A 26,389-nucleotide genomic window follows, 5' to 3' on the forward strand; every position below is an offset into this window, starting at 1 on the left:
CACAATTGCAATTATCCTGATCACTCCATTATTACAGTTAAAACAGACCTCAGAGGACAAGTGTCACTGCATGATGATGATGATGAGCATAAAACCCCATTTTTCCCATTTTAAAGGGAGTCAGTGTTTTAACAGTTCTGATATTTTGTGGAAGTTCTAAAGCCATATTTAACATTAGTTTTCATTTAACAGACACATTTTGTATGAATAGATTTTTGAAATAGAATGCAGAGAGGGTACTGCTTATGTTACATGTAGAAAGATGAGCTTTTTGACCAATCATTACTCAAGTTTAGTCCCTCTTTGCATTTACTACTTCCTGCAGACCCCTTTTCTGTATTTTGAAAAATTCCTTGCATGAATCAAAATGATGATGGATCTTCCATGCTGTTAAGTTTGCTGTTATTTTGTAGCAGCCACTATAATACATATAAAAAATTCTCTTTTTGCAGCTATTGGCTGAGTGGAGCTAATGCAGGAAAAAAAGAAGTTTTTGCGGACAACCTGCCTGGGTATCCAGACAACATCAGATTATCAAACACGGGCTTATACAGAGTTGGAATATCTACTACTCGCTTTCCTAGTTTCTTTTCTCCTTTCCTGGATGCTTTAGGACCATATCCATTCCTGAAGAGATTTATTGCAAAGGTAACTTTGAGACTGTGTAGTATTAATTATCAGTATCAGAAAAATGCTGATTTTTTTTTTTTAAAGTATGAAATGGTTATTCTTCATTATGAAACACAAGAGATGACAGCTTCATCTTTACCAGCCAGCATCCCAACACATACTAATTTTGATTTTTCTTGAACATTTGAGGATTGGTTTTTTACATATTTAAACACAGCAGGTTTATGGTTGTGGTAATACTGAGAACCCATTTATAAAATAGAAAAATCAGTACTCACAAAAGTAGTCTATAGTTGCAAGCTCTCAGCCCGTTGTTTATAGCATCATGATATTGTCAAGGCAGGTGAAGAGCCCTTAACACAAAATATGAGGATTTTGTGACAGGAGTCAACCTCTGCAAAGTCATTCTTGCTAAGCAAGAGTCATGGAGCTGGTTGCAATTAACCATGCTACTTTCTCTGGGAACCATGCTGCCTTTTCCCTAGAACTTGCACAGGAAAAAAACACTGAAGTGGGTGATTCAGTTGTGTTCCATCAAGTCCCTCTTATTCTATTTTTAGAAAATGGGTGGCTTTGGGCAGTTAGGGTATGTTCAAACAATATGCACACCTTCTTGAGTAAACAGGCACTGACTGTACCTTAAGATTAGTGAGCAATTACTGGGCTGCCAGCTTTAGACACAGTCCAGTGAGTATTATCAAAAGTGGCAGCTGAATCAGGCTAGAGCAACATCTGGACAGCAATATGTTAGCATTGCCATTTATTTTTAGTCATACAATTCCCAACCCCTCCTTGAATGATGTGTTAACACTGTGTATTTTTTTTCCTTAACCAGGTGACTCCTTTATCATTCTACAGCATTTTTCTTCACAAACACGGCTTGTTCTTAGAAATCAACGACAAAGGAGACATTGTAGCAAGCTTCCACGACCCTGATGTGTCAGGGGTGTCACTTGGGCTGTGAGTGATGTCTTTGAGCGTGATGGGAAGGTGTATGTAGGTAGTACAGACCTGCCTTTTCTTGTGGTGCTACAGTAAACTTTCAAATTCTCGTAAGCTGGAGCATCAAAAGAAAGATAACAGAGTTGGTTCCAGCAGCTCTTAAATATTTTTCTCTACTTAATGAAGGACTGCTACACCACTGAAGGAAAAATGAAACTGATACCACATAGTTCAGCAGAAATACTTGTTTTACAAGCTCGTGAAAGCTTCAGAGTGAAATAGGTTAAATGTACCACATCACTTTGCTCTATAGTTCAGAAAATAGTTATTTATATATTTTTAAATAGTTGGACAGAATCATCCAAGGAATTCAACTCCGTAACAGGGATCGAGGTGACTAAGTAGCACACAGCTTACTGTTGCTCACAGTTCCTAGTCTGGAAAAAGCCTTTCATAGGATTTTATTCTTCCTTTTTTTTTTTTTGCAGCAGAACGTACTGCTTTTAATTAGGAACAGCAGTTTCTCCATTGTCTCTTTTGTTAAAAGTTTTCCATCTATTCAACTATATCAGTTTCCAAGGAAATATGAGCAAGTACAGCTTACATTTAAATTTGTTCTGTCACCTCAGTGTTTCTTCCTGGTGCAAAGCAGTCATATGTTGTCCTGGCAGGTGCTATATATAAGGTTCCCGTGGCCATTGTTAGGTAGCAGGGGAGTAGCAGAGAAGAGGCTTAGAAATTGGGAATTCAGTCTTTGGAAGTGTGACACAGCTTGATCCTTTGGAAAAGTTTAACTGAAATTCAGTAACAAAGATGGCAAGTTTGATAGGCAGTTTATTTTTTTTTTCTTTCCCCAAAAGTGCAGCAGTGAACAGGGTCCTCTGGAAGGGCACTTTCTAAACAAATGTTCAGAACAGCAGAAGTATCCTCACAACATGCTACAGCAAAGTATGCTCACATACAGAGAGAGAGTAATACAAATAAAATTCATGTAATTGAATCACAATAAATGACAACTGTTCCATTATGATGAAGTATTGTATTGTAGAATCAGTCTTAAATTTAAACTTGATTGAAAAAGTATTATACCTGCTTTGGGTGTGTATTTGCATGTGTATGTCCCTGCTTTAGTCCTCAGAATGAAGAAGCCAAATTTTTACTGGGCCTATGCTGGGTGAGCATGTACCAAGCTGTATTCACTTATGCTGAAGTTATGATAGTGAATGTTTTTTGGTTTGGGATAATGTCATAAAGTTATTAACTGTATTTCTCCCTGTATAGTACCTACTTTACCAGATGAGATAATGAAAATTCACAGGTCTGCTTTTGATAATAATGATTTAAAAAAAAAAATAATCACATTTTACCTAAACCCAACTCTGTACCTTCAGGGCCTTTTCATTTAATGCAAATGCCATCAGTAACAAGGTACAGCTACAGCCATGGTCAAATAGCACATGAAATGGAACATCCAGAAAGACCATTTAGTTTTGAAATCACTTAGTTGGGAACTAGATCTGGGTAAAAGGCAAAGTTCCTTCATAGTATTTTTTTTTAATGATCAAGGATAAGAATTAACACTGTTCATTCAAGGTTGTAAAAACACCCAGAATTAACTGCTTCATGGAAACCAGCACCAGACAAGTGACAAACTCCTCTAACAGCAATGGAAGGCAGGCAGCTGCTGGTTCCTGTTCTTCCTTCAACCACTTGCTTTTGCTGAACAGTTGTAAATCTTTATCAAAAGAGAAAACGAAGCAGATACTTTCCTGAACCTCTGTTCTCTTTTTGGTTAAGGACTAATTTCATTCTGAATTTCAATTTGATGCATTTACTACCTATGACAGATTTCAGGTATAATGTGGTTCTCTGACAGTGAGTGTGTTAAGTCATTGAGCCTAGCTACAGACAAAATGCTTTACAGGTGTGCACAGACAGCAAGAGTGTTAATTTGGGTAAAACATCAGGTCACAATCTATATCAGTTCTGTCTAACTTTCATGTTAGGTATTAGGCAAAAAGTAAATCATTCAAAAGAAAGTTTCCTTTTTATGGCTTAAGATCACTCCAAGAAACATGTTAGTTACACACCTGTACCCATAATAAAGGGGGTTTTTTTTCCTCTTAAGAAGCAACATAATGCACATTACTTGCACTGAAACATAACTCAAGTAGAAACTTGACATGTGGCCCTAGATTTGATAGGACTGTTGAGGGTTTAATGTGCAATCAATGTATTCCACTCTAGCCTCCACACAGCTACTAAAATAAAGTTTAAACAAAGAATAAGTCTAAGTTGCTAGAATTATCTGAGCAAAATACTACATAAATTAACTTCAGGTTTACCTCGGTGTGCAAGAAAATGCTTGAGAGCACGAAAACAACTTTGGTTTTGTTTTTAAAGACAAAACAGAGTCTGAAAGATACTGACAGGCAATACTAAGGCTTGAGAAACAAAGATAAAGCTACAGTTGTAGTGGAGGAAAAAGAGTCCTGAGTATTTGAAAGCATATAGAGTTTGAGTATCCATAAGCCTCTGCATTTATACAGATGCTCCAGCTGAAAAGTTACCTTTCAAGCAATTTTTTTTTTTTGTCTCCAAGTATTTGGTCACTCTGGAGATTTAAAACAATGAATTAAAGACAAAAGCTCTATGAAGTCTAACCTGTAGACCACCACAGAAGTTTGCAACTCTGAGCTACATGAAGGACAACTTCTGTGCTTCAGAATTAAAAGCCAAGAAAGTTCAACTTATCTTATTGTAGCATTGCTTGTATCCAGTTTGTGGATTTGTGCATGAGGGTATGCACCTTCACAGTTTTGGAAGAGTTACACTTCCTTGCCTACTTAATGGTTACTTAGTAGAAGGTTTTATGTGACAGAACTTGAAATCATCAGGCTCTGTATTTGGGTAAAAGATCTGAAATAACTAAAAACTAAGTAGCTGTGCCACACTTTCTTTGACAATGGAAAGATTATCTTGCCTGATAATGCAGCTGATTTGCCCATAAGCAACATGCACTTGTCTTGCAAAAGATACACAATTCAGGGTTTCTAGAAGGTGTTTTGCCAATGAATCTATACAGAAGTTATTTGCCAATACAAGTTTGAGTGGTTTTCAAGATTTAGAAAAGATACTCAAGTTCAGCTGCAAGTTCTGGCTGCATATCTGATAAGCCTAATCAGAAGGTTGAAAAGAAAACATCACCCTTCCAAAGGGAAACCAAGCGATAAGGTACTGCAGTCAGACATCTGACATCAGTCCTTTGGTGTGAAGGCCACTTGCTGCAGGCTCTGAGTAGTTGTGTCTCAACCAAAAAGCAACACTCTGTGAAGCACTTAAACTGCCTAAAATAGCCCTCTCAGCCTAACTTCCGGTGAGCAATGATTTCTTTCTTTTTAGCTAGTCTTCTCTCAAAATACTTTCAAGAATCTAATCAACAAAATGTTAGGCAATTCAAGACATTTGGAGATTAGAGACAGATCAACTCTACTGTGGTGCTCTGGGGCTTTTTTTGTGGATTTTTTTTTTTTTTTAGTATTACTTCTGTTCATGTGTTAAAACAGACTTAAAAGCTCAAAACACAGGCACACTTATTTGAATACTTGTTAGTTTCAACACTCCTTTTTGTTTAACTCACTAGGAAGCCTACATTAAACCCTAAGAGGTTTTTTTCAGTAGTACATAGTAACCTGTTCCAGCATCTCAGACTAGAAGGAGGTTGAAATTACATTCTTGTTGCAAACTACCAGAGCTGACCTACAAAATTTATTGGTCTCATTTGAAGTGGTCTCACTGAAAAAGAATATTTAGCTCATGGATTTTAATTCTGCACAAGACACTTGCTAGTCAGATGCTACAGTTTTGACTAATGCCTTCCTACACTATTTTGGGCTAGTTCGCTATTGTCATTAACAGCTCTGAGCTTGATACAGGAAATTTATAATTAAACATAGCTTTTAAGAAAGTATGACACTGAATATGGGTGAGCATTACTGTGCAATAGCACCTGCCTACCTAACCCAACTCAAATATGCATTTATTGATTTTTAGAACAAAATAAACTGTTCAGATTCATAGGCATAGGTGCACCTCTGTGTCAGTGATATGAAAAGGTACTTGAAAGACAAAGATGGTAATCAACTATCTGAGCAAGACAGATTAGCTGTGTCTAACGATTCAGAATTAAGTTACAGTTCAGCTGTAAAAATAAACATATTGCACAAGGCAACCAGCTAAAGACAAGGGGTCTTCATCCACACAGGGTTTGAATAGCCCATTAAACATCTTCCAGCTGCGATCAACGAGTTACAGAGACAGACCTGCTGCAGTCACTGGAGAAACTGGTCAGTGGGAGCTGATTCCAAAAGGCTTTAAATGCCTCACAAGGGCTGTGCAGAAAACCTCCGAGCGCGAACACCGTGATTGCTGAACATGAGACGTGGGTCAAACCTGTACCTGTAGAAAGGAACAGTCTGCATGAGCTACGGGTCACCAACAGTGACCAACACTCCTAGAAACAGCTTATTTCTGGAATAGCTCTGGTACAGAGCTACATAAATAGTTGCTTTCTTAACAGTATGCAGTAGAGACAATCTCTCTCCATATTGCAGCACATGAATTATAAAGACATGCAACTAAGCAGCTGATAGTCTCCAAAGAAATAAATACCAGCTACAACATACCAACAGCATTTTGGCATGTAATAGCATTAAGCATTCAGGAGATGCATTCTAACAGAAAGCTTTGCTGCCTCAAATGACAAACTTATGTAGCAAAACTGTAAGGATATTTTAAATAGTGCTTAAAAACCACTTTGGTTCAAATGACTACTGACTGAATTTTGAGGTAAGAAGTGCTATTTACTTACAACAGCTGACTAATACATACAGCTTAGGTCCTGCAGGAAACATTCTTTGCTAACAGCAAGCATTTGGGAAATTCCTTCCTGCAGAAACCTGCAGAGCTTTTCCTTTTTGTTTGCAGCCAAACCTGAGGTTACTTCTCTCTGACTACCCAGCATAGCTATAAGCTTCAGCTGCTCTAAGTCAACAATGGCTGACAAGATTAAAGTAGCAGTATTAACTCCATCAAGTTGCATTTGGTAGGTTAAATTTAAATAGAGATTAAACATAAAAAATAGAAGCATCAAGAAAGCATCTGTGTTATACAACAGTATGTATGCCAGCATTATTACATTCCATCATAAATAACCTCTATAAAAACTTAGATTTAAAAATACATAATTATATTGTAAAGTATTACAATAACTAATTGAATCAGTGTTTACCCGGGATCGAAGACACCTGGTGTACGGCAAGTTGCTCCTGAACAGGACTGCAGCATCATTAATCGATAGTTCATCTTTTCTAGAATTTCTTGATCAATTGTTTTGGCAATGTTATTGATCTGGTGTGGATCTGCAGTCAAGTTATACACTTCCACAAACACCTGTAGAAGAAAGTTCCTGCACTGTATTAAGTCCTAAATGCTAATTAACATTTAATCGTATTATCTGGGAAAAACACTTTATGGCAGCACATAGTCTCATATGTTATTTAACTACACTGCAACATCCCCACACATAAGCCATATTTAGCCGTGTGGCTCAGTGATCAAAGACAGGACAGTGTGTAATGCTAAAGTTTTGTGATTGTACAGTATTGAAAAATTTTTACTTCTACCTGAAGTATTTATCTGCTGCACCACAGGTTTTTAACACATAAAAGGAACCCATCTTATGACCAAGACCACAGCAAGAGGCCATTGCTAAGCTGTCTTTTCATTAATGGATCTAAAAAATACACATATTCATAACCACCACATCACCATTATGTGCTCATCAGTTACTTCCAGCTGTCAAGCTCATACAGGTGTCTTGACCACATGTGCATAATATACTTAATACAAGTATGCTATAACCTTACTACAAGAAAGCTTTTTTTGTGTGTACATGCTTTGAGAAGGTTTTGCATGTGCTCTGAGAAGGTTTGCCCACAGGATTTTAGGGCGGAGTTGTTTTTTGGTACATTAAATCTCTAAACCATCCTGTGGGACAAATATTAGTCAAACGTATCTCAAGTATTCAGCTGAGGTTTTGTCTCTGCTAGAATAGGAGGCATGATTGCAGATGATGGTGATTCCACTGGCGGGGTTGTGTCTAACTTAGATAACAATACATTCAGACAGACTTCGGTTGCAAGCTTTCTTGCAAGGTTCACTGAAGGTTTTAAAAGCCACATTGCTGCATTTTCCCAGTACTGCTAGTCTTAAATTAGCTGACCTAGGTAAGCTGAGTGACCCAGAAATGCCACAGCCATACCTTCTTACTGGAGAGAGAGAAAAAGAAAAGTGACATGAAGTGTATTATCAGATCAACTTTGGAGTCTATGTTTAAAGAGAAAGCTGCAATGCTCATTTAACTGCATCATAAATTGTCAGAAAGTGGAAAAATGAAGGGCAGGGTCTGCTAATCAGCATCTTGGTCTCCTATCCAGTCTTTCTTGCTATCTTACTGCAAAAAGTATCTTGTGAGATTTACTCCCCTGCTTTAACTTGCTCACTGTAGATACTAGAAAATGTTTTGTGTGGTGGCACAATGCCTGGGGATACCTGCATTTATTGCACATCTGCTGACAATGAAGTTTATCAGATTTGTGAGCAGGTTGTTCAAACCCAACATGCTCTCTGGAGCAACTGTGTGCAAACAGGCACAAGTAAAAGACCCACTCCATAAACACACCAAGTGTTGTACATACAGGAGGTGCTCGACGAGTGACATCTGAACAGTTTCTGAAGGGGGGACATTATGTCCCGGATACCCGAACAACTTAAGATAAGGTTAGAGACCTTTCTCACAATTTAACTTAAAATACTTGTTTTGCCTGGCAAACAAGTGAGCAATAGAAATTATCAGCCTGGGAAAAGAGTTGCAGCTGAACTTTATTCTTAACAGCAGAGGCACAGCGTAACAGAAAGTACTTGTCTTACAGAAGACTCTGCTGCATGGAGTTAGAGTAGGACAGAGAAGCTGTGCCCTGGCACAACCTATGAGGCTGTCAGGTGATACCAGAAGGTGATAATCATAGTTTAGGCTATTGTCCCTTCCTTACTCCCCCTCTCCCTTTTTTTTTCTCTCTTCTTCCCAGAACCCCAGAGTTTGGGTCAAACATTCTCACCAGCAGATAAATACTTCACTGTTTATCCTGCAAGCCTTACTTATCTGCTTTTCAGAGTACTTTACGGAAGCCTTGAGAGCAGATAAGAGTGCAGACAGTCGCTGGCACAGCTGTGAGCAGTTCACACCTGCTAGGCAGACAGACTCACCTCCCGGTCATCAAATTCACAGTACTGCAGGTCCCAGGAAGTCGACAGGGTCCTCACACAAGCATATGTGTTGTTATAGGAATCTTCACAGACACAGTCTGGGAAGCAGTGCTGTCAAGTGAGCAGCAAACAAAAATTTTAGAGCAGAAAAAAACCCCAATGAACCAGCAATACTTTTCCTAGAGTCTATACCAGCTCAAGCCAACTGCAGTTAACTGATGAACATCAGGATCTTAGTCTGTGAGACATGCGAGTCTCTGCTGGGGATTTTTAGCAAAAACTCAGCTCTTCTAGATTGGGCAAAGTGTTGTTATGAAACTCACCATTATTCAGTGCATTTTGTCTGGGAAGCTAACACACAGACTGAAGAAAACAGCATAACACACACTACTAAAGAGAACACCAGTGGGATGCTTTACGTAAAGCAAGCCGCTTTTGATTCAGGAAGTAGCCAGAGACTTTAATAATTGCAGGTAAGAATTGTGCGACAAGGCTACTGGAAGTTTAGAAGGAACATGATGTCACTGCCACCCACTTTGCTGAGCCCACACCTTCCTGCATGATTCTCCAGCCCTGCGGCCCTGTAGGTTCCCATTGAAAGGGTGACTGTGTTGTGTATGGCCATATGGACACATCAGTTCCACACAGCTGGATGTCTCCCTCCGATTCTTAAATGTTGCACAGGACCTATGGAGCTAGCACCTACTTACCAAAACACTGTGAGCTTGCTTACAGAACCAGGTTAGCCCACACAAAGAGGTTTAACTCAGCAGCTATTTTCTAACATTAACAGATCTTGTCTTGCTTACTGTGACTCCAGGTCCTAGGCCAGGACAGGTAGGATCACTGCCGTTGTATCCTTCTCCTTGGTACTCCACCAAGAAGTCTGATCTCCAGGTCATATTTTTGTCTCCTTTCTACGAGAAGAGGTTAACATAAAACAGAAGAAATTCTTCATGCCTGGGGTAACACCAACACTGCCGACTGCTTACAAGGCAGTTTCAGTTGTGATCTCTCGAGTCCTTCTTAAAATAGTATTTAGCCTGAGGTTAGAATGTCTTGTGTAACTGAAAGACAAGGACCCAACTCCAAAAGTATTACTACACCTTCTTGTGAGGGTTTAAAGTACAATCTTCAATTTATAAAGAATCATGCAGTAATACCAAACAGTAGCCATGAGGCCAGATACTACTGTATTACAGATAAGATCCCTGTAATGAGGCTGTTTCACTTTGGTTTATATCAGACTTATCACAACAGATGGAAAAAGATACCCTTGGTGTAAGAAAAGATAAACAGCTTTAAGAAGCAACTAAGTTTTAAACTGTTCTATTTGTAACTGTATTTTAAAAGACAGAGAGAGTGGGAAGTTTAAAGTTAATATACAGCACCATCACAGGCATATACAGCAAAACAATGAGTTTCACAGTTTTGATTCCATCAGAGTTTAAACTAGATGCCTTTTACCTGCTTCTGTCTAAAGAGCAGCTTAAGGTTTGGATACAAGGTTTTAAAAGCAAAGCACTGTTTTAAATCTGGATGATCTCCTACGTTTCCAAGTAAGCTGCCTTCAATTTATAGATTAAATTTAATTAAAACTAAAAGGATCAACTGCAAGCAGCTTTATTTAAATAGGCTTCTGCTCGCTTATTGGAAAGGTCAGGTTTACTTTATAGAACCACATGCATTTTTCCAGAGTTTGGGAAACACTAGTTCTACTGAAAACTGAGGTAAATCAAAGATGTAAGAAAGAACAGTCTGCTTTTCTCCTATGTCTATGCTGAGAAATCCTAAGGAAAAGGGGAGGGAGGATGCAAGGTGGAAACACCACACAGCCTTCAAAACAGGAATTCTTACAAACAGCAGGATTAGCCAAAGGATGACACAACTTTCTATTACAAAATGACCACAAAGTTGTAGGGCTTATGAAAATACAACTGCATTTAAACAAGATGCCTACCTTTTTCACTAAGCTATGAAGATCCCATGTGAAAATGACATCAGGGGAAGAATCTGGGTTATGAGCCTACCTAGTCTATCAAAGGAAGTAGTATTCACTTTGAAGAATAACCCCTGCAAGAATTGCTGGTTACTGTCCCTGTGTGTTTACTTACCAACAGTGGCAATAGTGACATCCCGTCCATCTGGGTCTTATTCAAGTCATACCCTGCGATATCCAGAATAGTGGGACCCAAATCAATATTTGCAACAAGCATCTGCAAGGGGAGGAAAACTGACTTCAGAAGACCAGAACCTAACAGATGTAATAATGAGACTTCTGTATTTTAAGTACTTGTAATTTTAGGTACACCTAAATGCTACCTAATTTCATCTTCATAGGCCAATGGACCCTGTAACATTCAAAAGCAACAGTAGGGTCTTTGGAAAGTGAACTTCATGCTTCATTTACTTTTGTAGCCTGCAATTACTTAAATTTACTAATCCAAGCAAGAGCACACAGCTTTTTAAAATGAGGTCTTTGCACTTTCTACCACTCCATATATTTCATTTAATTGATACATATATATGCAGGAGGATAAATTATCACCTAAAGCTGATAACTGTGAAAACACTGAAAGTCAATCTGTACTCTGATTTCCCTCCTTTCTTACCTTGTTTGTCTGATTTGGTTTTATCCCCGGTCCCCGAACTAGCAATGGAACTTTGATGTCAAACTCGTACAGCTGACGTTTGTCTATTGGCAAAGAAAACTGGCCTATACAACAGAAAACGGAAAAAGTCAAACGGCTTCTTGTTTTATGTTTTTAGAGTTTTGTGTTACATAATTTCCAGCAGCCAATTTTTTAAGAAGTCAGAAGGGGTTCTTGACCTGAACTACATTAACAAAGTGAAGGAATGGAACAGCAAGTTGGAAGTATAAGCTGTATCTTACAAAATGTAACAGCTTAGATACTGCACTTTTGGTTGTACAATGTGATACAAGACACATTAGAGGTTTTTACTGGTTAACTCTTTCATGGTAACTCTTCCTACAGAACAGAAACCCCTTCTCGATTTCTGTCCTAATTTTAGGTATACCAGGATACAGTGGTAGAGATAAATCCTAAAAACTGCAACCAAGCAAAAACCAACCAAATAATAAAATTCCCAAACACCCCACACTGCAATTCCAGATTGTTTTGCAACTCAAGTCAGTACTTCTCATGTCTACAGTCTTTGACAGCTGCTGTTCCCATTTTCTGGAGTGGTCATGAGAGTGTAATGTTACGCAATTCCTGGACCTTCTACAAAGGTTCAGTAAGCAGCAAAAACTTTACCAGTATGGAAGCCATTGTCTGATGTGTAAAAGATGTACGTGTTGTCTAACTCTCCATTTAGTTCCAGCTTCTTCACTAGTTTCTCTATCAGGTCATCTACTGACAGCAGCGTTTGCCACCTATACAGAAACAAAGTAATTCATATTAGAGTATGAAAAATTTAGAGTAATTCTTACTGCAGGTAGGGCATTCATATTCTGCCTCAAGTCAGCGTATGTGCTGTAAATAGATTACTTTGCTTTCAAATTCTGAAAACAAACTTTGTAGATTCCTACACTATACTTTTTGAGGCTGCAATTTAAGATAAAAATGGACTGTTTGTCTTCAGTTATTGTTGATTTTATTCCGTAGTGTCTGAGAAAGACGTCAAAATGCTGATTACTTCTTATCTGGAGACAGTCAAGACCAACTTTGAAGCAACACAGTGGCAAAGGGTCAGAGTTATCTCCTGCAAGGTCACTTGTTATTAGTTCTTTATATGTAGTTCTTAATATTAAAATACAATACTGCAATGAATTGAGTTGCCTATATGGAATCCTTTCTGCTTGAAAACTAGATCAGCTATTTTGTATTATTCATATAATGTCAAGGACCATTATGCAAGTGTATCTAAAGCCTTGAAGAAGTTCTTCTTTCCTTTGTCATGGGGCTTGCTGGGGAGACAAGTGACTGCTGCTGATAAGTCAATAACAACCCTCCATGGATTAGTATTACTCTCAACTAACTAGAGTCATTAAATTCTTGGATCCTATTGTCTCCAGGTTTAATTTAAGATTGTTGCATAATTTTACCTTTATGTTTTATAAGGCAAGAGCCTGAAAAAAAATTTGGTTTTCTATCTCTAAAATGACACACTAATGCCAGATAACTGCTCAAAATGGAGTTTAACACTTACAGTGAAGCTAATGTTTGTTTCAGACCTTTTAAAGAAAATACACCTACAGGGTAAGCAAATACCCTTCCTATTAAAAAGGAGGAACAAGCTGTATCTGTACATTACTCCCCACATCTCTTTTTATAAAAAAGAATCAAGCACCCACCTTGGCCAGTCAGGTCTTCCTATGTAAAAAGACCACAGACTGAGAGCCAAGGTTAATAAATCAGAATTAGCTGGCAGATAAATCAATCACATTTAATGCACATCATTTAAGAGTCTGGAACTCAAGTGAAGTAGAAGGCAAGGTGATTTTTTTTATGAAAATCTGTTGTGCACTTAAAAGAGAAGCAGTAGAGACACTGAGTGTGATTGGTCTTTTTATGATAAATGATGGCAGCATTTGGGAGCAAAATATTTCTGAAGTCAGTGACAAGTTTCTTTGCAAAAAGTTAACAGATAGTCAGGTCTCCTGAGACAGATGCCAGAGAACTATTACGGGTAATTTGACATCTATTGTCAGATTTATTACAATCTTTAAAAAAAAAAAAGTTCTGAGTAGAAATCTTAAGTAACAAAACAACTCTTACCGCTTTCTATAAGCATCATCAAGAAACTGTATTGAAGAGTTAGTCATTGGAGTTTTTGCTTGTCGAATTAACCAGTGCTTGTTCTAAAGAAAAAAAGACAAAAAGATTAGTGTAGGAGAGAAGTACCAGCTTTTAAATCTTTCCTAGACCAATCATAACAGAAATGTTGTAAAATCCATGTGATAGCCAGGCAATGCTATCAAACCGACCTGACTCCAATTTTCCCCCTTGGTTCATGTAAAAATTTAAGTTGCAAGCACAGAATATATTGCAGCTCCATTATGTTCAGCCCTTGCTGAGAAGAAAACAGCTGTTCAGGGAAGGAATTTGTGAAAGGAGCTAGAGAAGGCTCTCCCAGAGATAGAAGTCTGGTAGCTTGAGACAGATGTGATGAAAAAAAATCTGAAGGATTGAGCAGCATTGTAAGATTGAACTTGGCTGTCAAAGTGAGGTTCTTTTGGGACTAAGATTGGCAAGGATCCTAACAAAGGTGGAGAGGTGAGGAGAAACTCCGGCATCAAAAGCAATTAGGACAACCTAATTTACAGACAGGTGAGGACAAATACATAATGGTGCCACTATCAGATTCTTGGTAGTCTGAAATCAGGGCTGAAGACTACTGAAGGAAGCAGAAATACTACCATTATATTTGGATTTTTTGACTCCGAAACAGGAGTGTTTATTTAGCTGAAGTGTTATTGATTCTTGTAGCTGCATCCCCAACTTTCAGGAACAGCCTCTCCCTTTCTCCTCTCACCCATCCCCCCGAAGTAACAGAGATGATCGAGCTCATAGGAAAAGCGATGCTCCCACATCCTGAAGCACCAGTCTGAACTGGGTCAGCTGCTGTACAAATACATGGGAAGGTCTGTTGTGAACAACCTGAAGGTTAGTGATTAGTGGGGAGCAGAATAAAGGAGAAAGTAATGTCAATGCAGCTTTACACTTTTATGTAGTAGGTCAGAGATGACCTACTCATCACCCTCAGCTTGAGCCTGTATTTAGTTAGCCACTCCTCTCTGTAGAGCCTCCCATTGCACAATTTCCCTCCTGTCACAAGCAAATGACTCTGAACAGGCTCAGGCTTTAGGAACTCACAACGACGTGACTCAGATCTCCTGCCAATTATTCAGTTCCCTGCCCTCTGCTCTTGCCGACTGAAGGAAAGATTTTCGGCATGGAGACTTAATACTATGTCCAGTTTAATTCAATTGTATTCAGATCTCTCTTTTATAGTAGTTGTAAAGCAATTCCCTGGAGAGGTGCTCAGTCCATCTCAACAAGAAAACACAGCATAATCAAGACCAGCATCTAGGACTTGTGTGTTGGCTGAGAGAGGAAAAAGTAAGGAAAGACATCACAAACCCCACCCCCAGCCCAGCAGAAGTTCTTCAGAGAACAAAGGAGCTGATAATGCCCCCTGTGCACCAGCCACCTTTCACAAGCAGATGGCACGGGACAGGCCCTCCATAAAGCACAACCATGCTGGGTAACTCGAGTGGATAAGTCACCTAGTGTCGTAGAATCTTCCTCTTTTCTGGAGTATTTTGTTCTTCCTACCTTTCTCTGAAGTTTCAAAAACCTCACACAGCAGCTAAACACCTTTGCGGATTCCAACAAACTACACACCAACTCAAGAGTCCTCAAATTTGATTCCCTTTTAGTTCCTGTCAAATCTCTTTCATCAGTTACAAACAAAGCTGTCCATGAACCCTGCTGCCTCCCTGTGTCCCATCCTCCAAGAAAGTTTAGGAAATCTTGAGCCAGCACATCGTATCTTGCCAGCAGAATCTGAACACAGCCCTGCTCCGATTTTGCAGGAAAAATGATGTATGCAAGAGAAACACCCAATACTTACGTTAATCAGCTTCTCTCTCAGAACAGCTTAGATCAGTGGCATCAAACTCATTTTCACTGGAGGCCACGTCAGCCTCACAGTTGCCTTCAAAGGGTCAAACGTAATTTTAGGACTGTATGAATGTAGGAGTAGTTACATTTATACAGTCCTAAAACTATGTTTGGCCCTTTGAAGGCAACTGCGAGGCTGATGTGGCCTGTGGTGAAAATGAGTTTAACACCCCTGGCTTACATAAACCACTTGTCTGGGCTATCAACAGTCCTGCTTGGGAAAACCAGGCAGGTACCATTGCTTGATGCAATTCATAGCTGAGGATCCTAAGGAGAAGTTAAAGTGCAGAATCTGACAGCAGCTTAACTCCTATTTTTCATGCAGAGATTCTGCTTAGATGGCTCCTTTTAGTACCCCTTGTCCACGTACTGTCTAAGGAAGCCAGGCAACATCAATTTAGAAATCAAGACTGTACAATGCAAGACTGTCTAGCAAGCATTACAACATCAATGACCGGAGGGTCTGAGCCTACGTACATGTTTATTGCTATTGCAGGAACTGTGCTTGCCCTAGAAAACACTGAAGCTCAAAGAAGAGTTAGGCTTCAAGACCACAACACTGCAAATTACAGAAATGCACGCTGTTACCGATCGCAACTATTGTGTCTAGGAAGAAGGGTAATGCCAGTCTGTTCCTATTGTGAAACGTAGTAAAAACTGCTGTATCCACAGACATTAACTACCAAACGTTAAGTAAGTCTGTTATTTTTTCTTTGTATTATATAGGCATATGCAGAGCTTTTGCTCCACAGAAGGGAACTCCCACACTGTATGCTTTGGCTAGTTGCTGACTTTGCCAGTCAGGCTGTTTCTGGCTCACTATTTTGAAAACATTCAGTTATTATAGCAATGGAGTCTAAGACAGTCAGAGATCCTTTTACAGATCTCCCTAATTCAAAACTTAACAGGTTGGGCTACTGTATTTGTTACTGCTTGCAGCCCTTTTCTCCCTTTTCATTCATGTTTTTATGTCATGCTGATAAGCACACGGTCATTTTACAAGCTATGATCCTCAGCTAAAAACCAAGTTTCATCCTGTACAACACGGGTCACAGTGACCTTAAAAGAGGTACCACTGGGCTCCAGACAGGCATGTAGGCAATAGCATCACTTAAGATTAGGTGCAAGTTTTGAAGTGCATTAGTTGAACACTGAACAGAAACAAGTTTTATATTTTAAACTAATTGATTCAAACTCACAAAACCTCCTTAAGTTAAAATATCTCACCAGATTAACTGTGACTTTCACTTATTGGCAGAGCAAGCAGCAGCAGATTAGCCTGAGCTGGACCATATTTGGCCAAGTTTACTGGCAGTGGAATGTACTGCCCTCTCACAAGGATGTCTGTGAACTTGCGACATTAAGCTCAGCAAATCTGGCAACAGGTTATTTCAACAAATGAAAGGCAAGTTCTCAAAATCCTTAGTGGCCCTGGGCCCTGTGGTTCATGATTTCAAAGCCCTCTGGTTAGCCTGATACACTTGTCAACTAGGGGCAGCTTTACTGCAAGCTCAAGCCACGGACCACCCATCCAGATGAGCAGATGTGTGCAGGAAGACAGGGTCTTTGTGCAGTCACTACATGTGTGTTCTCTTGAACATACTGAGAGCAATGACAGAATATTTTAAGGACTTTAGAACAGTCTGGAAATTGGACAAAGAATTAACTTGTTCCCATTTATCAATCATATTTCCATTGTACTGCTTTATAATTTTTGCCACTACATTTTTTTTATTTACAAGATATTGGTATGCAAAAATCTCAAGGTCACAATAAACACATCTTACCCTGGAAGGCTGATTAACATAACCAAATAACCAGTAGTCATGGTATGAGCCTATTCTTCTCACTGTTTAAACTTCGTATGCAAGTCAGGGTCATTGCTTACTGCTCTCAAAAACTAGTAGAATATCTAAGAAGACTCCTGATATTTAGCTTACCTTTCCATGAATATTAAAATTGCTGTTTCTTGGTGCACTGACATTCTGAAAGCTCTTTGTATACTGTGGAGCAGCTGTCCAAGGGGAGTGTGGTGCTGGGGTGGAGATCATCATAAAGAAAGGCTCAAAATTAGATTTATACTCCAGGAAGTCCAATGACATGTTGGCCTGTGAACAGTTTTGTTGGAGAAGAAAAGTCATACCTCCAAAGGAAAACAGCAAGTATTTGAAATATCCAAATTAAACATTCATAACTTATTTAGAGCTCGGTAGTACTGGGAAGATTTAAACTTATTGCTTCGGAAACTTATTGCTTGCTCATCTACGAGTCTCCAGAACAGCACTTCGTGATAAAAAATCCAGTGTGTTCATGTTAAGCGAATAATTTGTCCCACATCCCTGAACAGCTTTCTACTTCACATCTTTGCATTATTTAGACCTGGAAAGCTCAAAAGTTTGTGCTTATTCCAAGTATCAACAAAATCCACCAAAACTCCGCTTTCATCAAGTAAAATTGGAGTGCTCTTTAACACAGTCTAAGTCTTTCTGAGGCTCTCAGATGCTATTTCCTGCCTGATAGACCCTAGTTTAGTGGTTTCAATTGTCTTCAGAAATAGCAATAGTTCTGAAAAAGTTTTTCAGCCCCACTGTTTATATTGTAGGATCATTCTGTAGCAAACACTTTCTAAGGGGTGTCACATTTCTGCTGGTGAAGCTGGAAGCTCTAACGAAGGAGAGTGCCAAACTCTACCCACGCCACTTCACTGCACTTTCATTTTCATTTCTGCCTATACACAATTTCAAGTAGCAAGTTAAAAGAGACTGCAAGTTCCATGTTGGCCTTCCCTTGGTCAGCCTTTGAAATTAAAGCATCAAAGGTATTACAGGTGAGTTCTTCACTATTCAAATTTTGCAACATTTTCCTTTCCTGATTAGTATACCCCATTTTGGATATCCTTTTCTTTTTCTAGAAAAAACAATACACTAGGAACTCCCTCCTCTTCCTAACTTCAACATGGAAGCAAGTAGGGCTGGATTTCAGTTACATGACAGAGTTATGAGAGGATAAGAACTGTGTGAAGTTTGAAAACCTGATTCAGAAATCAGTATGATGTAGGTAAACTCCCAGAGGTAGCCAACTTGGATTTTGTTAGGAGTTTAAACTTCAATGTCAGAACTGCAGTAGACAGATCTGGGTGTTCAGATTCTTAATACCAGACTTAAGTAGCCAGATGTCCTTAGTCAGGACAAGAAAGCTTGTGCATCACAGGAACTTTGCATAAGCATTTTACTCCTGTGTACTGCCCATCAAGTGAATTAAACTCAACCACTAGCTCTGAAATGCTGAATACATATTTGGTTAACTACGGGCAGAAGGTAGAATGCACCACACTGAAAATCATAATATTGATAGGTAGCGCACCACAAGTAAGAGGTTTATGCGGCAATGACCTGTTGGTCAAAATGGTTACGAGCTGCTGAAGGATCAAAAAAAGGCCAGTACAATGCCAGTAATAGGATAGTCTCACTTCTGGCTTATCAATTCCAATCTAGCTTTAGACAGTGTAAATCTAAATTTAATCGGACAGCTGTTCAGTACCCTGAAAAACATCAACCACTTCTGTTCCTAGCAAGCAGCTGTGTTCAAGAACCCACTGGAATGAAACTCATTAGGGTGCCAGTGGAAGACTACGAATCAACCGCACAAGAAGACTCCTCAGAGAAGAATTTTCCTGAATGCTGCATGTGAGCTCCCAGCACTACCAACTCGTACACCAAAACAGCACGCCAAATTAAGACCCCAGCTTGGCAGGTGAGGGTAATATGTCTTCCCCCATACCCCAAACCTCTGAGCTAATATTAACTTGCTAAACAGGGCCTCAAGAGAACTAAAGTAACTCTTCCAACTTTCCTTTAAGTATTTTATATCTTTGTTACCTCTCTCTATCTTAAGAGGATAAAGGGGTTAAAGACTCTACTGGTCAGCTAGGCATTTCGGCACAGTCCATACATTGTCCTCACACACTATGAAGTACTGATGAGCCTTTGATATTTCCAAGTTATCAGTTTGACTAGTTACAGATTCCAAGATACCAACACATTGTAATATCTAACAAACAAAACATGGTGTAAAGTTATTTTAACATGCATAACTTCCCACTGAAATCTTGGCCCAATTAATCTGTTAGAGAAGTTGTGTATTGCAATGAAATACATCCTTCTATGAAGTAATTTAAGTCACTGCCTATATGCATCACGTTCCTCACACACCGTAGCAGTCAGCATTAACCTCTCAGCAAGGCTACTGGCTAGAAAATGGACAGTTGGAAACCTTCTCCTCTCCACAGCTCATACCCAGAAACTTGCCATTTCTAAATATAACCAGAATCTTGTTCTGCTGATTAATGCCCATCCACTGTCACAACAGCACAATCATGTATTTATGAACTAATGCAGCCTAACAAATTATCATCCCCACCTTTCCCCAAGCCCCCAGCATGAGGCATTATCTGGTCATAAACAGCTTCTGTAACACAGGTTACAAAATTTCTTACCAGTACATCTGTCAGATAATCTACACTGTAGTTCTCACCATGCCTTCGTGCTTTGCCATTTACTGAAAGAGTGTAGTTGTAGTACTTTGAATTTTTCTCCTGTGAAAAAGAGAAGACGTGCCTATTTGTACAAAGCAGTATGTACATTGATTACTTGAAATAATCACAATGAACTGCCAACAAGAATTTGTCAAATACGTTATAAGCATTAGTCAAATACGTTATAAGCATTTGTCATAAGGACACTGCAAGAATTCTCAGAACAGGTTTCCAACAACAAAACTTGTTTTATTGTTATCCCACATTGCTTTGGCTTTACAATTTGGGTTCTTTCCCTAAGCACCTTAGTAGGAGTAGCCTTTGTGAAAGCCAAGGATCTGATATGCAACTGAGGAAAAAAAGAAGAAAATTTGCATTAAGTTGTTAGATGCTCTTTGCCTGCTGCTTCATGACTAAAGTTAGAACATGAGTTGGGATTACAAAGCAACCGAAATTAAGTATTTTAAAGAAAGACTGGCCACATACCAAAGCATACCAAAAACTCCATCCAGGAGGGACATGACCTACTCCCCCTGCATCCTCTGCTCCGTACTGAAAAAAAGACAAGACCATGACTCGCAGTTTCAATTACGAAGAATAAAAGCCAGAAATTACGTTTCACCTTTATGGGCTTTGTTCAACTCTAGTCAGAAACTGCATTAAGCCAAATTCAATTTCAGAATGGAAAAAAGCCCAACTATATAGGCATATAAAAACACATGTATAGCCCGTTAAAGAGACCAGGGTTAAATAACTAGAAAGACAGTAACCAAAAGCTTGCCATTCACCAATAAAATTTAATTTTTTTACCCTTTTCTACTCTGCACATGAAAACAGGCAGAGATCCTGGAGAACACATATCATCAGGTAACAAGGGGTGATTAAAAAACCATGCGTACCACAAGACACCCTTAGACTTTGTGAATAACAATTCGTAAGATACTACAGAAAATTTCGCACAGACCAACAACTTCTCTTATCCTCCCCCAAAAGGGGGTGCAAACTTTAAGCAATGCTCTTGTCACTTTGGTGCCAAATAATTCACAACAACTAGCCTTTAAGCCAGCAAAAAAGAAAGCAGCTGCTGAATCAGTGCCAAACTCAAAACAGAGCATGCCTCAGAGCAACACAAGGGGTTTTCTCAGGGCTGCCCCCTCCCATCTACACGTCTCAACCAACTGCAGGGACAAGAGACTGTGCTGAGTCAAGGGATGCTCAGAGGAAACCAGATAAGTTTCTCTTCCCCTAACTGCCTCAGTAACATCAACAGAAACAAATTTGTGCTTGACTATGAAAATTCATGTTCCATTATTCCATCATACCACCTACATTTTCCACTAAGAGGTGCAATGAAAATAATGCTGTTAAGAACCTTGTAGCTCATCTTGCTCCAAATACAATTTCATCACACAAAAGGAATATTTGATCTTAGAGCTTTCAGTGCTGAATTTTACAGCTTACCATAAACTTTGACAAACCACAGCTTAGTTAAAAACAGAAAAAAGCATACACGTATAAGTGATTCAATAATAAAGTGTTGGGTAACCTCTGTAAAGAGCTCAATAATATCTGTTCTCCCAACGGGAGCCCCAGCAGATGTTTTGTATTAAAAAAAGATACTAACCTCTAAAAAGAAAACACTCCTCTCATTCGAGGGCATACATTAGTCAGGAATACTTAAACAAATTTTTTCTTGAATGTTATTGTAACATCATGCTCAGTCTCACACCATCTTGAACAGCACATGCCAATCCATTTCTCCCAGTCATTAAAATCATAATTTGTAAAAATTAACACATCTGAACATACTAAAAAAGCCTTTGGATTCCATCATCCTTTCAAAATCAACTTTTAAAAATGTTCAGGCACCTACAGAACCTGATTTTAACCAAGTTAAGTTAAAGATTCGAACTTTGCATTGTATTTATTCCATCTCAGCAGTGAAAACTGTTCATCCAAGTAACACCATGTTAAACATTTTGGGGACCCACCATTAGCTACAAATATAAAAACCACAGAGTGTTTTAAAACGGTAGACAAATGCAAATGAATTGCGTAACAGTAAAAAAACAAGCACAAAATACCTCATTCAAGTACTTTCCAGCAAAGAATGTTTGATAACCACACATAGTTTTGAGCAGTGCTGGGAAGGTGTAAGGTTCTTGAATCTTCTGCCATAACTTGCTGCTACAGTTTCCTTCCAGAGTGTTATTCACAACATGATGATTGTGCGGATATTTTCCTGTTAAAATGCTAGCTCGACTGGGACAGCAAAGTGCACTAGGAACGTACTGGAAAAACAGGATGAAGAGATAAATGATATTGACTTTGTAAAACAATTTTTCCTCAAAATTTATAGTTTTGAAATATTAGCTAGTAGGTTAACAAATTCACCAACATTGAAGCATACTTCTTTCCGGACACACAAAATTACATCCCAAGTATTTTCACTAGTGAAAAGCTGCACGGGAAACTGGTTAAAGGTTTCTGCAGCATATGCCTTTCAACCCCTGCCCCCAGACTAGATGTGGTTCTTACACAGCAGCAAGTAACCATTAAAATACTGCTGGAAAGTTGATTCGCTCCATTATTTTAGCTGTGGCGATAAATTAGAATACTAAAAGAGTGAAGTGAGCTTTCAGCATGCATGAAGCAGAATGTTTAAACAGCTTCCTTTAATAGTTCTCAGTTTGTCATGAAAATATTAAGATTATTCAGTTCTACTTTACTGCTTAAGGAAGTCAGCACAAGTGCTTTTAGGAAGCGAAACTTTGCCTCTCGGATTCTAAACAAGACCTTGAGGTATAATCGTTTTGAGACCTAAAAGTAGTTAAGAGATTGAATTTTAAAACCCCACACACGTACGTACAGACTTCATAAAACTATTACCAGCTTTGAGATTTCAGATTACCCTAAAACACAAAGTACACAAAGGCACACACCTCAGAAGTTTTAAGAGTTAACGTAAACACTTACTGCATTTAGGAAGGTTATTCCCATCTGTGCAATAAGAGCATTGGTCTTCTTTAGGGGGGTCTGGAAGAAAAGTACCAAAAGGAAATCAGCTAAAAATGTAAGGATGCTAAGTAAAGCACGGGAGGTGAAGCAGCCATATGAAGACCCACCAGCACCACAGCTTTTAGACATATCCCAGGGAAGCCACTCTGGCTGCCTTCTCACTTGGGCCCTGCATGACCGTGGTTACGCAAGTCAGCCCAAGAGAGCAGAAGCACGGGGAGTTTCCAGGGACCACCTGCAGCTGCGGGGGCTGCACTGGAGAGGCCCCAGCCCAAACCCATCTGAGCCTCGGTGGCTTCCCGGAGCCGCTTCGCTCGCCTGAGGAAGCCCCGCCGTGACACTCCCCGCAGCGGCCCCGGGGGGACCGCGGTGCAACTCGGCCTGAGGCCGCAGAGGGACAAGCTGTCCCCGGCTCCGGGCTGGGCCCGGGCTCACCGCTTCCCACCCCGGGCCCAGGCCGCCGTTCCTCAGCGGCCGGAGCGACCCTCACCTCAGGCCGGGCCCTCCTCCGGCTGTCACCAGCCCACAGCCCGGCTGTGCAAGCTCGGCGGGCGGGCGAGGCTCGGCGAGGCCCCTCGCAACGCTCCCACCGGCCCCACGCACGACGCCGCCCCTCCCGCTCCCCTCGCGGACGGGCCCGCGGGAGGCCAAGGGCCGGGGAGCCGCGGGGTTACCATGCCGCCCAGGCAGACGTCCTGGTCGTCGGTGAGGATGAGCACCACGTTGGGCCTCCGCGCCTGCCGGGCAGCCCGGGCGGGGCTCAGCACCAGCAGCGCGGCCAGCGCCAGTCCCCGGGCTACCGCGGCGGCGGACATGGCGCAGCGGTGGGGACGGGCGAGCCGCCGGGCGGAGGGACGGAAGGAGCCGGTACCGCTCGACCCCGCGACGAGACGAGACCGGTGCGGCCACCGGCCGAGCCCTGAGGAGCAGCGCGCGGACCCGCCCCGCCCCGGGCATATGACCCGGGAGAGCGGCGGGGGGGAGCACGGGGCGGGGTCACGTGGCCCGGCGGGGAGACGCCCCGCCTGCTCCCGCCCCCCCCGGTGCTGCCGGTTGGCCCCGCCCCCTGCGGCGTGTCCCCGCCCACTTCCCGCGCCCGCGGGAAGCCGTTGCCTGGGGGGGCGCGAGCGGTGCCTCGAGCGCGGGTCTGGCCCGCGCCGCCGCGCGGTCCCTCAGCGTCTGTTCCGAGAGGGGTCTGTTTAGTCGTAAAATACCGCGTTTTGTTACCAAATTCCGGCCGTCAGTCAGCCGAGGCTGCCACGCTGACCCCCTCGGGCCGGCCAAACACGTCTGGCCCGCCCGCAGTGCCATCGCCTTCGTTTGTCCCGGCCCGTTAATCCTCAAATTGAAGGAAAATGCGTTACCGACATTGAGGAAAACCAGAAGGCGGGAACAGACAAGGGGAGCAGTGGGGGCTCGGGGAGCGCCGGGCTCCTCAGCCACCCGCGGCCAGCGCAGCCCGGCAGCGGGGCGGGCCGTGTCGTGGCGCAGGCGGGCGGCGCGCTGGGGCAGCTCCGGGCTGAGGCTGCAGCCGCCGCGGCGTTACCCAGCGCAGCGCTCGGGCTGCGGGCACCGCACGGTGCGGCAGCGGCACGGCTCCCTCAGCCAAACCCCGGGTGCACCCAGCTCTGGTGGCCATACGAACCCTGTCATCAACTCTGTTTTCCAGGTTGTTTTACGGTGATTTACAGCAGCATAATTACAGTCTCACAGTTACATCACTGAAGTTACGCCCTACATTTCTCATACCTTCGTCTTGGCCTTCCTCTGAGAAGGCACAGTGTGTAAAATCGTAGAGTCATTTTGGTTGGAAGAGACCCTCAGGATCATCGAGTCCAAGCATAACCTAACCCTGGCACTAAACCATGTCCCTAAGAACCTTGTCTAAATGCCCTTTAAACACCTCCAGGGATGGTGACTCAACCACTTCCCTGGGCAGCCTGTTCCAATGCCTGACAGCCCTTTCCGTGAATAAATGTTTCCTCACATCCAATCTAAACCTCCCCTGGCACAACTTGGGGCCGTTTCTTCGCGTTCTATCACTCGCTACTTGGGAGACCGACACCCTCCGTGCTACAACCTCTTTTCAGGTAGTTGTAGAGACCCTCCAGGCCCCTCACCAGCCTCCTCGCCCTCCTCTGAACTCGCTCCAGCACCTCAAAGTCTTTCTTGTAGCGAGGGCCCCAAAACTGAACGCAGGATTCGAGGCGGTGCCTCAGCAGTGCTGAGTACAGCGGTGCAATCACTTCCCCAGCCCTGCTGGCCACACTATTCCTCGTACAAGCCGGGATGCTGTTGCCCTTTTTGGCCACCTGGGCACACTGCTGGCTCACGTCCAGCCGGCGTGAACAGAACCAGACCGGGGAGGAAGCGGGAGCGGGGCGAACATCAGGACGCGGATCACCCCTGTGCAGCCGCATCTCGGACCAGCCCCGGGGTCACAGCGTGAGCGAGGCGGGGCCAGCCCGCCCTCCCCGCCCCTCGGCAGGTGCAACGCCCCCCCCGCCGGCCGCTACCACGCAGCTCTCGCGCCTCCTTCCCCTGCGCGCCCTCCCCCCGCGCCTCGCTGTGGAACGGGCCGAGCCCGGAACTCGGCGCTGCCGGCCGCTGCGGAACATGGAGGTGGGGGAGCCCGGGCTGGGCGGCAGGGCGGGCAGCAGCGCCGACAGCCTGGCCGAGGAGGACGAGGATGAGGAGGGTCCGGGCAGCGGCCGGTCCAGCCGCACCTCGTCGCTGGTGAGCGGGCTGCTCACCGAGCTCTACAGCGCTGCCGAGGCGGCCGCCCCCGCGGGCAGCGCCCGCTCCCGTGTCCTCCGGGATCTGCAGCAGCGGCCGAGCCAGGTCAAGTACCTGCGACTGAAAGGTACGGCCCGCCCTGCCAGCCTTGCCCTGCGCGCTGCCCCGGGCGCTGCCTGGGCTGGGAGCTGCCCCTGTCGCCTCGCTTTCCTCCTCTCTGCCTGCAAGGCAGTCCTGCCGAGAAGTTATAGTGCCCTCTCTGCTGCCTCTGTGCCTACATTTGTCCCCCTTCGTTTGTTCTCGCAGCCTTTACTCCTGGCCGTCTCTCCCAGAAGCTCCTGCACGCTTTGCCGTGGGCTCCGCCAAACCCAGATCTCTGTGCTGCTCCCTCCTCCTTCGGTCTCGATGCAGTGGCAGCAAAAAGACGGTCACCTCCTACTAGTCGTTCTATGACTGATGACATAAGCTGTTGTCCTTCTTTAAGATCAGTGCTTTTCTTGACTTAGAGTAACGAATCAGTGACCAGCTGTCTTGTTCTTTCCTTTTCTTTCCT

At 42.3% G+C, this 26,389-nt stretch overlaps 3 protein-coding genes across 4 annotated transcripts in view; 2 read left to right on the forward strand and 1 right to left on the reverse strand.

The window, feature by feature from the left end:
- LOC135985162 (adipocyte plasma membrane-associated protein-like) overlaps positions 1 to 2,755 on the forward strand; it is a 14,813-nt gene extending 12,058 nt beyond the window's left edge. The window contains 3 exon segments of the mRNA XM_065628230.1: positions 453 to 648; positions 1,466 to 1,573; positions 1,576 to 2,755. Of these exon segments, the coding sequence (XP_065484302.1) occupies positions 453 to 648; positions 1,466 to 1,573; positions 1,576 to 1,668 (397 nt within the window). The 3' untranslated portion in view covers positions 1,669 to 2,755.
- GNS (glucosamine (N-acetyl)-6-sulfatase) lies at positions 1,596 to 24,070 on the reverse strand. Its single transcript, XM_065643110.1, has 14 exons — positions 23,775 to 24,070; positions 23,059 to 23,118; positions 22,167 to 22,373; positions 20,569 to 20,634; positions 20,044 to 20,142; positions 17,489 to 17,656; positions 13,641 to 13,723; positions 12,177 to 12,295; positions 11,511 to 11,614; positions 11,013 to 11,114; positions 9,708 to 9,815; positions 8,899 to 9,009; positions 6,863 to 7,023; positions 1,596 to 6,030 (listed from the first exon to the last, which is right to left on the reverse strand). Exons 1-14 carry the CDS (start codon positions 23,913 to 23,915, stop codon positions 5,955 to 5,957), a joined length of 1,605 nt encoding a protein of 534 aa, XP_065499182.1. The 5' UTR covers positions 23,916 to 24,070; the 3' UTR covers positions 1,596 to 5,954.
- A 1,646-nt stretch (positions 24,071 to 25,716) lies between these two features.
- TBC1D30 (TBC1 domain family member 30) overlaps positions 25,717 to 26,389 on the forward strand; it is a 54,486-nt gene continuing 53,813 nt past the window's right edge. The window contains exon 1 of one of the 2 annotated variants that reach the window (XM_065641634.1): positions 25,717 to 25,963. In XM_065641634.1, coding sequence (XP_065497706.1) covers positions 25,717 to 25,963 — 247 coding nt within the window. The remainder of the gene's footprint in view (positions 25,964 to 26,389) is intronic. The other variant, XM_065641662.1, reaches the window with a different exon arrangement.

Source organism: Caloenas nicobarica, chromosome 1, assembly GCF_036013445.1.
Source record: "Caloenas nicobarica isolate bCalNic1 chromosome 1, bCalNic1.hap1, whole genome shotgun sequence".
NCBI lineage: Eukaryota > Metazoa > Chordata > Aves > Columbiformes > Columbidae > Caloenas > Caloenas nicobarica.

Coding starts and splice junctions, on each gene's coding strand:
- GNS (XM_065643110.1), bottom strand. CDS start 23,915: ATGTCCGCCGCCGCGGTAGCCCGGGGACTGGCGCTGGCCGCGCTGCTG. Junction 22,374..23,058: donor GAATAACCTTCCTAAATGCA/GTAAGTGTTTAC, acceptor CTGTTTTTCCAG/TACGTTCCTAGTGCACTTTG. Junction 20,635..22,166: donor CTGGAAAGTACTTGAATGAG/GTATTTTGTGCT, acceptor TCTTTTTTTCAG/TACGGAGCAGAGGATGCAGG.